At 48.5% G+C, this 15,959-nt stretch overlaps 1 protein-coding gene across 3 annotated transcripts in view; it reads right to left on the reverse strand.

The window, feature by feature from the left end:
• TENM4 (teneurin transmembrane protein 4) overlaps positions 1-15,959 on the reverse strand; it is a gene marked incomplete at its 5' end in the record, with an annotated part of 373,412 nt that overhangs the window by 39,813 nt on the left and 317,640 nt on the right. For 2 of the 3 annotated variants that reach the window (XM_080816827.1, XM_080816826.1), the window contains 4 exons: positions 459-613; positions 4,706-4,938; positions 12,704-12,724; positions 14,962-15,211. In XM_080816827.1, the coding sequence (XP_080672953.1) occupies positions 459-613; positions 4,706-4,938; positions 12,704-12,724; positions 14,962-15,211 (659 nt within the window). The remainder of the gene's footprint in view (positions 1-458; positions 614-4,705; positions 4,939-12,703; positions 12,725-14,961; positions 15,212-15,959) is intronic. The other variant, XM_080816825.1, reaches the window with a different exon arrangement.

Raw genomic sequence — 15,959 nt, forward strand, 5'->3', positions numbered from 1 at the left:
TTATCCTGTACCAACCAAGCACTCTGGTTACAGCAGAGGAAAAAACGGACAGAATTCCTGTATAGGAATTCCAGTATAGGAAGAGAAAAGACAATGTCCAATGTCCCTCCAAAGAGGGAATTCACAGGCAGCTATGGATTTAAATTCATACCCCATGAATCCCTGTTGACTTTGAAACTCCCTTAGGCAGATTTCTTCATTGTCCCCTGAGATCCCTGTCACCCACCCGTCACCTGATGGTGAACTCCTAGAGCACCAAGCTATGCCCTACTCATCTCTGTGTCCTTAGTATTTTTCCCAGGCCCAGCACCAAGAGTGTAGTCTTTCCCCCTACCCCCAGGAGCGTACTCATAAAGTGTTAGTGTGGTAAAAAGATGGGGGGCCGGTGGAGGGCTGGGTATCAGATGAGAGGATAAGCGTACAGCCCCAGGCTCTAGCAGGCGAGGCTTTCTCCTTACCTGAGAAATATCCATGACAGAGTCACAGCTGAGGGGCCGGGCCGAGGTGAGATCATTGGAGCCCAGCAGGGTGGAGATGACCCCATTCTGATCAATGCGTCTGATCATGGTGCCATCCACAAAGTAAATCAACCCAGACTTGTCCACTGTGATGCCTGAGAAAGAGAAGCCGAAATAGGGAATTCAGTGGAAGAGGTGGTAAAAACCTACACTCTCAGGGAGCCTTCCAGGCTGATGGAGAACCTCCCCTCTGTGATTTATGACATCCTCCCCATGGGATTCATTCCCCTTCTAAAGGTCTGAAGACAGAGACCCAGGGGCAGGGTGGGGGGGGGGGCTTGTTCAGAGCAGGGATTAGGACTTGAGTCTTCTGATTCTCCGGGGCTCTGGTCCTTCCATCGTACTACCTCTGGAGACTTTTACCCATCAGCTTAGCCGCCCAACTCCGACTCCTGCTTCTGGGGGATTTGTCAAGCATCAGAGGTAGCAGTAAGGAGAACCTTCTTCAGTGTCAAAACTGTGAATTCCTTAAGTTAACCTACTTATGAAGGCCTGTAATTATAATAATCAAATCCCCTTTTTGGTAACAATTTTTCTTTTCTCACAAGATAATCATCCCTCTTGTTTTTTGATTCTGATTTTTTATTGGTTATTATAGATGTATAGAGCCTAAGCATGAAAGCTTCAGATATGTATAGTGAGTACAGGTGAGATAAATGTCTAAAAAAAGGCACATGGACAAGAGCAGTCTGAATTCACCATTCATTTTCTCCATGACCAGCTGTGTGACCTTGGGCAAGTCACTGGATGTCTCTGCATTTGTATTCTCAGCTCTTAAATGAAGGGATTGTTCTAAATTTGTACTTCTCACTCCTGGATATGTGTGAGAATCACCTGGGCATTTTCTATTATGTACCCCACAGGGAGCTGGTTCAGAAAACCTCAGGCGGAGCCTGAATATCTACTTGTACTTTGACAAGCACCTCGGGTGATAATGAGGTAAAACAAAGCTTGAGAATCACTCTGATAAATCCGTGCTTCTTAACCAGTGATGTATATCAGCATCACCAGAAGTTTTTGTTTTTCCCAGCACATACTTGCTTGGCTTCACTCCTGGAAATACTAATTCTAGGGGTGGCTGGGACTGGGACCAAGATATGTTTTATCATGGGTGATCCTGATTTCCACCCCAGGAGTTAGACATGGCCCTACCAAACTGAGAACTGCTCAGGGGTGCTGGGGCTGGGAGACAGACGAGATGCATCCCCCCTACACACACACAGGGAACACAGAGGCTTAGGTGGGGAGGGTGAGAATGAGTCAGTGCCCAGCGAAGTGCCCTGCGGAGTGCCCCAGGGAGTGACATGATGAAGTAAAGGAGATTCCTGTCAGATGTGTTCTGTTTAGGCTTCTCTGGGCACTGAAATGAAAGAAGGGGTGGTGAAAAGCTTCCCGGAGAGAGAGGCACTTGCAAGAGAGAACTTTCCAGTTGTAGGACCTTGGCCATGTCACTTCACTGAGTCCAGCTTCCTCATCAACAAAACGGGGACAGTAACAGCTGACTTGTAACAGTCCTCAGTCACAGTGACTGAGAATGCTGAGAACTTGACCAGTGCTCCGTGGAGGCCCTTGCTCTCGGGGTCCACGGGTCCAGGACTGGGGTGGTTTCAGACACCCCGGGGCCTCTGCGTGATGAAGAGTTTCTGGAGCCACAGTTCTGTCCACCCCCTCGTTAGGCTGCTCAGAGCCGGAGGGCAATTTCACATGGAGGACAAGGCAGGCTTCAGGCAGGGACGCCTTTCTTCTGTCCCTGCCTAGAGTATAAATTAATTGCATTCTGTAAGTTCCGGACAGGAGTTTTCTTGTCTGCCTGGCTATGCTCTGTCTTTCTCTTCCATCTGCTGGGACGGATGAGTGCTCTGTGAACAATTGAGTTTCTTGTTTACAAAGTTGACTGCACAGGCTAACAGAAGGGATCTGCCCCTGATTAATTACTTCAGATTTTTCTCCTTTTGTTGTGCTAAATAGGTGGGCATCTCTTCCCCTCCCTGCTGTGAAGTGTCTGCATACCATGGCACCCCTGCCATTTCTCTCTGGGTTAATTACAGACTTTTGGGCAATTTCACTGCCGTTTCATCTAGGTACCTACATGCATGCCTCTGTGTGTGTCCATCTGTGTGCACAGAACACACGTGTGTGGGGTGGGCAACCAAGAAACACCTGGAGAGAATAACCTTTGCAGAAAAAAACCATTTAAATCTAAGAGAATAGAATGCCGTCACTGAATGTGGTCTCAGGGATCCATGGAGCCCATTCTGCTCATTTGCCAATGAGAAAAATGAGGCCCAGAGGAGGAGGCCAGAGGCCAGGGAGCGGCAAGACTAAACCGTGATGCAGGATCCCTAAGTACCGGCCGGGTGTTCTTTCCGCTGTAGGCCACTGCTCAGGGTTTGGAAATCATAACTGGGACCACCGAAGTCCCAGTACCTACCCCACAGTTACCACCTGACCAGTCCCGGTATGTGAGAGAGATGTGCTGAGATCATATATGATATGGCATGGTAACATAATGTAATATAATAGAACACCTGTCATAGATGTTTCTCAGGTGCCCAGAACCACTGAACTAAGCATTTTCACTCCTGATCAGATTTAACCTGTACTATGACTGTGCGGTACGTTTCTATTTCATAGACGAGGAAACTGTGGTTCAGACAGGGTAAGCAACTCACCCTGACCCACATGGCTATGAGGTGACAGGGACTGGATCTGAATACAGAACTGCCTGATTTCACTAGGGTCTAGGGCTTGGACTGGAAAGTGCATATGCCAACTGCATTTTACCAACTGCTTTCACAGACATTAATTCCTTTCACCAGGGGCACAGCTGGGTCCAGGAGAGGCCCTGAAATCTGGCACTATTTACTCATACTATCACCTATGACGTTTTTGTGGGGTATCATATGAAATATATAATTTTGACCCTCAAGAACAATCCTAGGAGGTGGACACACATGGTATTAATGTCCCTATTTTATTGATGGGGACGCTGAGGCTTAGACACTACGGGTGATCAGCTTTATGGCTGCACACAGCAGATGCTTTGTCGATGAAGGTTGATAATGGCAGCTTCTCCCCTAAAAAGCCTTCCCTGTATTCTAGGCACAGAATTTGGAATCCCGGGATGCCTGGGTGGCTCAGTCGGTTAAGCGGCTGCCTTCAGCTCAGGTCATGATCTCAGGGTCCTGGGATTGAGTCCCACGTCAGGCTCCTTGCTCCACAGGGAGCCTGCTTCTCCCTCTGCCTCTGCCTGCCACTCTGCCTACCTATACTCTCTCTGACAAATAAAAAAATAAAATCTTAAAAAAAAAAAAAAAGAATTCGGAGTCCCTTGCAGAGGTCTCCTTGCTTCTCAGGGAGAAGCTCCTCTTCCTCTCACCTCAGTGGTTCACGTTCGAGTCTTACTTCTTCTGCTCCATTGAACTTATCTATGCATCCATAGTACACTGCACACTCAGTGAACACTTGCTGAATAAGCGAATGAAAAATTGTAATTGTGAAAGACTTTCTGAAGGACTCAAATCTGAAGCCTGCAGTAAACCCTTCCCACGGCACATGAGCGTCTACAGAGATGATGCGCTGCAATGTTTTTGTTTTGTTTTTAAAAATTTATTTATTTGCAATGTTTTGTTAAACAGTAACATGAGAGAGAGCACAGATGTCCAACAGTAGGGGACTGATGAGTGAAGGACGGGACATCCATTTGATGGAATGCTGTATGGCCATAGAAAATGAGGACAGAGAAGACTAATAACATGGAGAAATGTTTGTGATATATCAGTAAGGGAAAAAAACCAGATTATTAAAATAGTTTGTTTAACGTGACCTAAGTTTTGTCTGATTTTGGTGAGCACACAAACACATGCATACCAGCACGCAGAAGAAAGGCTAGAAGGAAAGACAGGAAATGTTACCCGGGGAATATTTCTGACAGGTGGAATTGTGACAATTTTAAGTTTTCTCTGTAGGCTTCTTGGTATTTTCCAAAATGCTTTCACAAGGACAAACATGTATTTCTTTTGAAAATGGAGTGGGTATGAAGCGTGAATTTTGCTATCACATGGGGATGATTTATAATATTTTCCAATTCTAAGCCTGAGTGTGAAGCTAGACTCCTCACTCCTGAGAAGTTAATTAGCAGGGTCCCCATCAATGTTACTGATTGTGTTTAAAAGGCAAGGTCTTACCTCTGGGGTTGGTAAGTGTGGCTTCGGTGGCCTTGCCACCATCCCCGCAGCGAGTGTCATCGAAGGGGAGGCACTGGTCACCTGTCCCTGCGACCACCTCGGAGTTCTTGACGAGGTCCTTCACCACCACAGTGGACTTGATCTTAAAGACCCGCCGGCTGTTGGTATCCGAGAGGAAGACAGCCCCGCTCATGGGGTCCGTGGTCAAGTAGTATTTATGTGCTGGGCTGTGACTGCGAGATAAGGACACACAGTTGGTGAGCACTTTCTTTCTCCCCATCAGGGGACCACAGAGGTACAACTTGAATCCAAGCAAAAAGTCACCTGGGGATGATGTCCCTCTTTGGGGTGAGGGTTCTGCAATTTTTCTGACCCCAGTGGTTGGCTTCACTATCCATCTTATCTAACTGTTAATACAAAAAAGCTCTTGCCAAAGACCAAAATGCCCGCCCAGCGCCATGTCCATAGGAGGGGCTCACCTCGTGTTTTCTTAAAAGGATTATCAGGGAGGCTGACTGTGGGTGGCCTGTAAAGCCAAGCCAGAAACACTAGAGGACTTGCCTCTAAAAAAAAACACTCCAAGAGTTCAAAACACAAGCCCTTCTTCCCTGAGTCTGTACCGCAGCCCTACCCCATCCGCCTCAAGACCCAACTGACTCAGGCTGACGCTCCGTCAGGGGCAACACAGTCTTCTGTTACTCAGACCCACCTTACACTCATCAGGAGCTCAGGAGTCTCCCTTCTGTGGTTAGATATAAGGAACTGCAGTTTGAGTTTGTAATTTGCAGCAGCACCGAAGGAAAAATAAATAAAACAAGGGGCTAGTTCTGGTGATGGTTCTGTTTCTGGAAGTCAGTGCTAAAGCCAAGGCTCTGCCAACAGAGGGAAGCAGAGGCAGACTGCGACCGTAGGGAGGGTGGCAGAGACAAGGCACTGGCCCTGGGCACAAGGCAGGAGAAAAGCGCAAGTTCTGGAATCAAATCAGTCTGGGTTCCAAATCTGGCTCTCATTTCCAGGTTCTGAAACCTAGGCAAGGTAGCTGGCTTTCTGAGCCTCAAGTTTTCTTCATCTGCACAATGGGGTATGAACAGCTACCTTGTTGGTGTACTAAGAAAATCATATAAAATCATAGGCTAAGAATATTTAGCATAGTGCATGGCACATTGTAGATACTCAATAATCTTAACTGTTCTTCTAATTCCTAGTCATTATGTTTTTTTTTTCACAGTTGGAGAGAACTCCCTAATTAAACCTGAGTTGTCCTATCACATGATACTGCTTTATAATTTCTTCCAAGTCTAGGCCAGACTGGAGCTGGACTCCTAAGTCCTGGAAAGCTGGTTTTCAGTTCCCGTGCATGGCCTTGTCATTCCTGGGGCCTCAAGCTGCATCTTAATACTGGTTGCTGCTTCCAAGTCTTCGGAAAGTCTTCTGATTCAAGGGACTTTCCCTCTGTTCAGGTTGGATGGCCTGGCACTGGCCATTTTCACTGGATGGTGGGATGCAAACTGTGCTGGGACTCAGAGGGCAGACTGAGCAGTGCCTAGAGCCCCAGCAAAGGAGGGGCACAGCACAAACCTTTAGGATGCAGGTATGAGAATCAGAAAAGTCTAGAAGGAAGTGATTTTATGTTGTATCAGACATACTGGTTTTGGCTCCTTTTGAAAAACAAGATTTTATTTTATAGATTGGCGAGTTTGAATCACACATGAAGACGGTGGAGGGGGGGGCATCATCATCTTTTCAGTGTCAGGGTCTTATGAAGGTCTTAATCTGGCCCCGACTGGCTGTCTTCACGACCATCCCTTGTTTCGGGCGTTGTCTTGGGGACTGGCAGAGTCTCAACAGGGCCAGATTCCTGGACCCAACATATGCTCCCCTTATTTTCTCTCCTGAATTAGACTAAGGTGACATGATTTTCTCCAACCGTCCTTCCTCTCTAGACCTAACGTGACTGTTCCCTCACCTCATCCTTCTCAAATAATAGGAAGGTCTCTTTGCCTGCAGCCTGGGTCCTCCCCAGGCCGTTCTTCCTTGTTCTAACCCAAACACTGTCACATCACCCCCGTGCCAACACCCTCCCTTCCAGGACACCCCGTGGCTTCTAGGCCAAGTTCGGAATCCCCAGCCAAGCAACACGCAGGGCCCTTCACATGCAGTCGTTGCCTCATCTCCCCAGCCTCCTCCCAGCAGACTCCCTGTACTCCAGCACCTTGTGCCCCTCACACCTCCATGCCTCTCTGTACCTGTCATCCCCGCTCTGTGGAATGTTCTGTCCCCCTTCCCTCTTCAGCCTGCTGAATTTCTACCCATTCTTCCAGTGTCAGCTCAATGGTGCCTTTTCTGGCAAAACCTTCCCTGACCCCTGTGTGTGGAAATTCATATCTGCTCCGAACTGGGTAACAGGCCACTTCACATAATGCTGTCGCTATTTATTTATGAAGCTGCCTCCCAAATCGGACAGCCAGCACTTGAAGGGAAGAGACAGGAATTTATTTGGTTTCGTATTCTCCATGTTCAGCTTGGTGACTTCCAAGGTATACCAGCCACTTGCTTTAAATGGATGGCATCTCCATTTTGAACTTATATATTTTCATTCAAATTACTTGGTGTTTCTTTTACTTCTCTTTTGGGGGAAACTGGTAATAGGAGAGATGTCCTGTTTATCTTGAAATGCCCCCTGAGATTCTGCCCACAATGCAGCACAGAGGTAATCTCCCCAGATGACATGGATTCTGGCTAAACAAAACTGCAGCCACCTTAAAGCCCACTCTGCGATGCGGGGCAGCCTTGATCTGGGCAGCCTCGATCTGCTTTCCTGATGACAGCTGTGAGGTGGGGGGGATCATTTCATTTGTTTGTGCATCACTCATGACAAAATGTGCCATACACTTTGGCAGAAAATGTGTCCTGGAGGGAGTAGGGTGGGGGCCCTGTCCTCTAAGATTTGCCCCCTGAGTTTCTGGCTCATGTCTCCTTGCACCGACCCAGGGAAGTGTCACTCATGTACAGTTTCTCAGCTCAGTGAATTCCAGAAGGGGGTGGCACTGGCAGGACTGTCCCAAAGAGTCTGAAAGAGCTGTGGTCCAGCCTTTGTGCCCAAGGACATATTTGCGGTCTGGTGGTCAGGGAAGAATGCTACAAGTGGTGGTAGGGAAAGAATGCTAGAAGATGTGGGTTCTCATTTGAACAAGTCACCTACATCACTCAAATTGTATGTCCCTTGGCTGTCAGCCGATGAAGGTCCTGCTATGCCTGGCCCACAGGCTTGTCATCAGGATCAAATGAAATGATACATCTCAACAGCCCTTTCTGGTTGATAGAGCCCTTGGACAGTCTTTAGGGTCCTGTTTCCTCATGCTACCCGCCCAGGGAGCAAGCAGCCGGACCTCTGCTGGGGGCGGGACCCCCGTTCAGTGGGGGCAGAGCTTGCAGAGATGACTGTCGCTGTTAGAAAGCATCTGCTACCACCTCTGGGGGCTTGTTCTGTCCCAGACACCAGCCCAGTGCTTTATACACACAGCCTGACCCTCCTCGCAACTACTGTGTAAGGCAGGGGCTTGCTGTTTTTTTAAAATGTATATATTTCAGAAAACTGAGGCTACCAGAGGTGAAGGGACTTGACCAGGGCCAGAGACTGATGAGCGGCAGGATGGGTTTCCAACTCCCATCCTCTTGACCTAAAGGCCGTGTTCTTCCTATTTGCCCACACTGCCTCTCAGGGCCTAGAAAGTGCCCCTGCCCTTCCCAACGGGGAGCGCCTGACTGAGACCCAGCTCCGGCATCATCTCATCTATCTCATCTGTAATGCCATCCCTGAATTCCCAGCCCTGCTTTCCTCCACTGGATAACTGGCCACTTCCTTCCTGGTGCCCCTAGGCCCTCAGCAGATTACTGTAAGTGCCGTGGCACCTCAAGACACTTCCGTTTAGTTTGCCTCCTCAGTGACATCTTGAACTCTTTAAGAGCAGGGACCAGCTTCGAGTCCCTGCTGCTTAGCTCTGGGCTGCTGCAGAGTAAGAGAGTAAGTGTTCCAGAAAGGTCTACTGAATTTATGAATCAGCGAGTGAACGACTGATTGCGCGCCTCCCTGGGAGTGTACAGAGGAAATACGAATGCTAAGGAGTTTAAGGTGACGGTGCTCAAACATGGCTGCACATCAGATTCACGAGGAAAGCTTAAAGACAAAAAGAAAAAGAAAGAGAAGAAGAAAAGCCTCACTGACACTGAAGGTCCTGGGCATCTCTACCTTTAGGATCTCTCCAGGTGACTCTGAGGCACAGCAGGATTTGGAAACTGAGGCCTGACAACAGGGCTCTTCAAACATAATAGGGGCAAATGATTCACCTGGAGATGGTGTTAAATGCAGATTCCAGTTCAGCAGTTCTGGGGTGTGGCCTGAGCACCCGTATTTCTAACAAGTCTTCGGAGATGCTGGGGTCGCCCGTCTGCTCTGCGAGTAGCACGGCCTTCGGCTACAAACCATCTACTCTACAAACCATCCCCGCGTGAGACGCAGCCCCAGGCCTAGCTCTGCAGCAGGGACCGTGTTGGATTCAGCTCTGATTCCTGGTCTCTTGAGCCGGGCAGGGCACAGGGGACAGTCACGGTGCAGAGTCCACCGAGGGACCCACATTCTTTTCTACCTCCGTAAACATGAACTTCGAGCCTCTGGAAGCTATGTACGCTCTTGGAGACGCTGAGGGTGTCATCCCCGATGAGCTGAAATCAAGCCTCACTCTGCCCTCTTTCTGGATGCTGTGAGGAACTTCCTGCTAGGAGCTGGGAGTCCAGGGACCAGAGGCACTCCAGTCCCTGCTCCTCAGTGAGAGTTCCCTCTTTGGCTCCGAGTAACCTACAAATGAGCATCCTTTGACTACATCTGGTGGCAGCCCTGGCAGAACCTGATTTACTGGTTCTTAGAACCAAGTGGGAAGAGCCACAAAGACAGGGGTTCAAATGGTAGGTGACCTTAGGCAAATCACTTTATTACTCTGAGCCTTAGTTTCCTCATCTGAGAAATGGGGATAATCACAAGTACTTCAAAGGGCTACTTTGAGGACAACACTGTATAAAGAATATACATATATACACACAAAGAATATGAATCTCTGAGCACAGTGCCTATTCCATAAAAATGCCCAATAAATGGCAGCTTGTCACCTGGAGAAAGCTTCAGATTATTCTGTTAGTGCATAATGGAAAAGCCAAGACTTAGTATTGTCCCTCCCAGCCTATTTTCTGGGGGCAGTACAGGGCTCTCTACTGGAGTTCGCTTAATATGCGCAGCTGGGATGACGGAGACCTGAGTTCAAACGTGCTTCTGAACAACAGGCTTCAGGCATTCCTCCGAGACCCGGGGGAGGAGATCTAGGAGGAAATGAGGATCCTCATTCCTTGAAGGGGTCTACTGAGGGAAGATGCCCAAGGGGTATGCCCTGTGTGGCGGGCTGGCATGAGGCTGAACAGACGGGGACACGACTGCCCCTGGGAGCACACACACGGACTGCCACTCCTGGGAACAGCTGGGACAGAAAATGCTCATGGACAGAGAGGACAAAATTTTAGAATTTTTAATCCATTTCTGACATTAACGAATGGGGACAAGAAAGCCTTGGAGAGAGGAAGGGATTTACCAATATCCAAGTGCTGGTTAAAATCAGAGCTGGGACCTGGGTCTTTTCACTCCAGAATTTCTGTAGAAAACTGGAGAAGGCAGAAAGAAATTCCTTTATTCCTTCCACTTTGGTTTACTTCAGAAGTAGTTTTTGGCGCCTGAGAAAGCTACGAATTGAGGGAAGGCAGGAAGCTGGCTTTGAAATCATGCCACGGATGTATCAAAAGATCACTAAACGTCAGAAACAAAAGGGCACCAAAACCACAAGTCTCACGGTTTACAGAAGATGCGTCTGGAAACCGGAATCGCTGGGCTTTCAACCCAGAGGCCCCCGATGAGGGCACCACAAAGCTGGACAGGAACCCTGGCCTCCTGATTCTGCCTGGCTTCATCCCCTGTAGCCCGCCTGCATCCAGCCAGGGCCCACCACTGCCTGAAGGCTGTCATGTGAAATGCTGGGTCTTCACCCCAGATCTTCGTATGAAACGTACTTGTGTGTTTGCTCTAAAACCCAACTTGGGGCTGTGTATCGATTCACAGTTCAGTCTCATCCATACGAAGCTCCCTCAAAATTCTTTTAGCTTGCGGGGTCAGAAAAAATATACCCCCTCTGAGAAGTGAGCGTATTTTCCCATTTCTGATAATGCAAACCGTGAGAATAATTATGTTTCCCTGTTTACTCTGACTGCCAGGAAGTTCAGGGTCTAGTCTGATATACAATCACATATGTGTTTCCTCCTTTTTCCCTTTGTTCTCAACTTCTACTTAATTTAGTCTAAAGAAGTGTGTCTCCGGTTAGAAGAGGACTGAATTCCTTTTTGGGAAAGATGGAGATACCATCATCATTGTATAATGGTTATGATGACAGTGACAATACATATAAATATAATAATAATAACAACCAGGCCTGCAGCTCCCCTTGTGCCTCTGTGCCCGGCACAATGCTGGATTCTTTACAGACATCCTCTGTAACCCGTAAAACCGCCTCCGAGAAAGACTCTGTTAACCTCCAGGCAGAAACAAAAGCTCAGAAAGATGAAGTGATTTTTTTTTTCAAGGTCACACGACAGGGAAGCTTCAGCTTTCTCAGCTGTAAACTGCGTGCGGCAAGAGGGCCTACCTCACTGGGTGGTTTGGGGCTGAACTGCTACAGTCCATGTAAACCACGAATGCTCTCTCTGCCACGGACGAGGTGCTCTATCCATGTTAATTATTATTCTAACCTTAAAATACTATATATGATTGGGGGTGCCTGGGTGGCTCAGTAGGTTAAGCATCTGACTTCAGCTCAGGTCATGATCCCAGGGTCCTGGGATCGAGCCCCATGTTGGGCTCTGGGCTCCACACTTAGTGGGAAGAATGCTTCTCCCTCTGCCCCTCTTCCTGCTCATGTTCTCTTTCCAATAAATTAAGTCTTTAAAAAAGTAATACATAAGATTGTTCCATTAGCACTATATCTAATTACATAGGTGTGGATATAAACATTACTGGCTTTTGGGTTTGTCTAACTCTTTCCACCATCCTAAGATTCTCTTTGATCCCAACTTAGCACCTACCCCATGTACAAGTTTGATGTGTGCCACATGTGGATCACCGAGAGCCGCATGTATGGCAGCCCCAGCTCCACCTGCCCACAGCTACTTCCAAGTCACCTGCAAGTGTGCAAAGCACCTGCGTCCCAGGGTGAGTCTAGCTTCACAAAGACAGCGGTGCTGATGGGCAGACATTGCTCTTGGAGCATCTGATAAGGCCCTCTCTGCCTGCTGCAGTGTCACTGTGAACCTCTGTGACAAATCTACCCTGTGACGAAGTTCCTATTTGGGGACCACTATTTTGGGTGGTCCATATGGTCTGAAAAATCCTCTCCCACTCTGTCCTTGCTGGCAAACTTTCTGGTGGGGTCACCTGGCATCCCAGCCTCCAAAGCCAAGGCATCCAGAACGCCCACAGAAGTGCAAACCTGACACCTGTCTTCTTCCAGGTTCTTTGCCTGATCGAGATGCTCTCAAGACTTCCCACTGTGACCATCGAAGCCACTCAACACAGTTTGGATGATGTCCTCATTTATTCCAAGGAGAAGCAGACGGGTGTTCAAATTACTATGCCAAGGTTAAAACTGTTTCCCCAATTATTTTCTGTCATGTCCACAGACGACCAGAGTTGCTGCTGCACTTCGCTAGAGATGAAAGGAGTTCAGGCTCTTGCCACCCACCCCCACCATTATTAATGACTTCCTCTCACGGTAACTGATCACCCCCAATCAGTTCCAATCGCACAGGACTCATTTGCTATTGAGCCATCTGAAATGGACACGTGCAGCTTACCATACAACATGCAACAAAGCAGAGGAGAGACAGGAAATTCTCCACTGGTTGGCTTACCTATGTCTGAAATCTTTATTTCTGACAGAAGACAGGAGAGCAGGGAATAGAAGAAAGAATGAGGTGTTAGCAGCGGGGTTAGAAGCATTATTAGCAGCCTGAAAACTTGACAGCAATGGTACTGTACAATACTATAATAAATAAAGACTTAGCAGTTATGACACTGATTTATTTTATATTGGATATTACTTGTCAGTGAGCTCACTTACAAGCAGCTACATATCACAGAAGAGGCCTGGTTTCACCTGCACCACCATGGCTGAGTTCAGGGGAAGAGAATGAGGCTGACAAGCTGTTGTTCTCACCAGGGCTAAGACAGAGGCTGGAACAGCCGATTCCCTCCCCTGTGCAGAGACACAGGCCCAGAGATACACCTGCTCATGGCTGTGACTCTGTTGGTGTGCACATGGCTGTGTCTCTGCTGGTGTGCACACGGCCCTACAGAGGGTACTCAAACTGTGTGCAGCCCACCGTGATTCTCCTCATAATGGAATACAGAACTGGAGATACACCATAATTAGAAGGGAGGGGGTGGAACAGGAAACAGGCTGGGAAGAAAATATATTAAGATGGTAATGTATTGATAAACTTATTTTTCTCTCCAAACTTCATTTACTCCTCCCTTCTTTGCCTATTGTCTTCCATGATCTCCCCTCAAATGTGGGTGGGAGGCAGGGAAAATGGGATCTCTTATTTTGAAGATGTGAAAATGGGGGCCCAGAGAGGGTACGTGTCTTGCCCAAAGTTGTACAACTTCTCTGCCACGGTGGCCTGACTCCCTAGTTGATGGCTCTTTCCATGGCACTCTGGGAGACAGAAAGACAATGTGAGCAGCTGACTGGAGCATCCCTGACAGATTCTGTGACAGTGAAACTCATAAAAGAGAAAAGAAAGGCAGAAAATATTCCATTGGTGGTTCTCATGAGCTTCGTATCTCATCTCCTAGGAATCCAGAGAATTCTGATTCTTCTCGAGGCCAAAGACCCTCTGCTTTATTTGTCCCTGTGTGTGTGTGTGTGTGTGTGTGTGTGAATAGGAACCCTTTCTTCCTGAGGGCTGCTATGACTGTGGTCAACCAGCAAGCCTTCTCTTCCTTTCACATGTGCCCTGTAGAGTGAGATTCTTAGCCGACAATCACCTCCAGGGAATAACTTAATGTGGCATTAAGCCAAAACAGCCCTTGCTGGGTCAGGTGACAATTCTTTGGTGAGGCAGAGTTGTGTGATGGATGGCCTTCTGGGTTTGGGTCTGCCATTCTAGAAGCTGGACCTTGGGCAGATTCTTTAAATTCCCCAAGTCTCCTTTTTTCTTGTTTGTCAAGGGCAATCGTGACAAATACCTTGCAGGACTGTTACAATGGGCAAATAGTTGGGATCTCACAAAAGTGAGTTTCTTTATCCCTGGCCATTTTTGGAAGAAGGCTTTCCAGCTTGTGGGCCCATCCTGTCCACATGGACAGGCAGATCCCCTTCCCTAAAGCAGTTCTGAGGAACCTGGTGCCATTTCTCTTGAAAGGGAGTGTGGTGCTCCCCTGTCTCTAACCACAGCTTCTCTGTAACCCCGGAACACCCCCTATGAACAGTGCTTTGGTTCTAAAAAGATGTGCTTTGGTTCTACAAAGACCTGCTTTGGGGAGGCCTCGAGAAAATGCAACCCATCAGGCCCTTCCCAGAGCTCTAAGTGTAGCTGTGCTGCATCATGCACAGTTTGTATGGGGAGAAGGAAAAGGCCGAGTCGGGTGGCTCTGTGGCCCGTTAGGGGCTGAGAGGCACTGCCCAACTTCAGCCTGTGGGCCTTTATCTGAAGAGAACCCCTCCTAACTCAGATGAGTGTTTAGTAACAGGGTCAAACCAGGCAAAACTGGCATGGGGGCCATGTCCATCCTGCTGTCCTTTTAAGAAGGCTCATGGGACTAATCCCAATCTGTTTGGAGCCAGGAAACGGGAGGAAATTCAAGGGCTTCCAGAATTCTAATTCCTGGTTGTTAGCAGACCTTTACATCTTCTGGGCACCGAGAATATCCTCCTGTCCCACAAGTGATTTGTCTTTGCTGCTGTGCCCGGTGGAAAACAGCACCTGCTTCCCCAGAGCCCCCGGTTTATATTCAGCCCCTGAGCTGGGAAGTGAAAAGTCCCGGATGGACTCTGACAGGTGCAGCTGTCTGTCCCCTCCTCTGGGTGCAGTGGGTCATGCCAGGTGGGCCCACGGGATGGCCAAGGGACAGTATTAGGAAGCTGAGGAGGACATCCCTTACATACCTCAACTCCAGGATGTTGGTGACATTCCCAGAGGGGAAGATCCTTCGGATGTAGTTGAAGTCCCCCACATAGAGGCTCCCGTCAGAGCCGCACGTGAGGGCCACAGGGGCCAGGAGCTTGTTGCCGTCAGCAAGGCCGTTGCAGCTGGGGCAGGAGATGCTTCTCCGGCGCCCATTGCCCATGATGCTCCCGATGACAGGTGGCTGCTGAGACACAAACTGGTTCTCCCCGTTCCCTTTGTGCAAGATGCCTGGGACAAGGACAAAAGGGCAGAATCAACGATGGAGCCAGAAATGGCCCTCTTCTGTGGCCGACCACAGAGTCCCCTTAATTTTTGCAAGGAACACAAGTCCTACCATTTCCAGACTCAACCCCCAGGGCTGTGGCAACCCCACCATGAAACCCAGAATGTCCCGAACAGGCCATCCTCCTCTCCGGAATGAACGCTCATGATGACTCAGTAAGATAGGTCCTATTAACCCCTCTGTATTAATGGAGGTTGGGGTGGGGGCAGGCTGGTGGCTCACCTGAGGTCACCCAGGCCCTGAATCATTCACCGCTTCTCAGAGAGTACACCTCTAGTTCCTGTCTTTATCACAGTGTGCATTTTTAAAAATCACGCTTACCCATTTTCCTCTCTTTAGATTGCTACCATGTCAACTGTGGAACGATGTCTTCTCCCCTCCCGTGCCCCCAGTGCCTCATGCAGAACTGGACATAGAGTAGATCCCAATGAATGTTTACAGAGATGCACGAGTGAAGTTCAGTCTCCTCTCACCAGGGTAGAGTCGAGAGACCTGGGTTTTTACGTGGTTTTGCTCCTAACGGACTGATCCCAGATGCTGCATCAGACCCCACTGCTTTACCTGCTCCTGGGCCTCAGTCTCCTTTTGAGCAAAATGAAGGGACTGAGCTCAGTGACTTGCAGGCTTCATTCTGTATCTACACAATTTTTTTTTAGGTCCAGCTCACCTTCGTCTCCCATGTTACTGCCACAG

Source organism: Martes martes (genome assembly GCF_963455335.1).
Source record: "Martes martes genome assembly, chromosome: 10".
In the NCBI taxonomy this organism is placed as follows: domain Eukaryota; kingdom Metazoa; phylum Chordata; class Mammalia; order Carnivora; family Mustelidae; genus Martes; species Martes martes.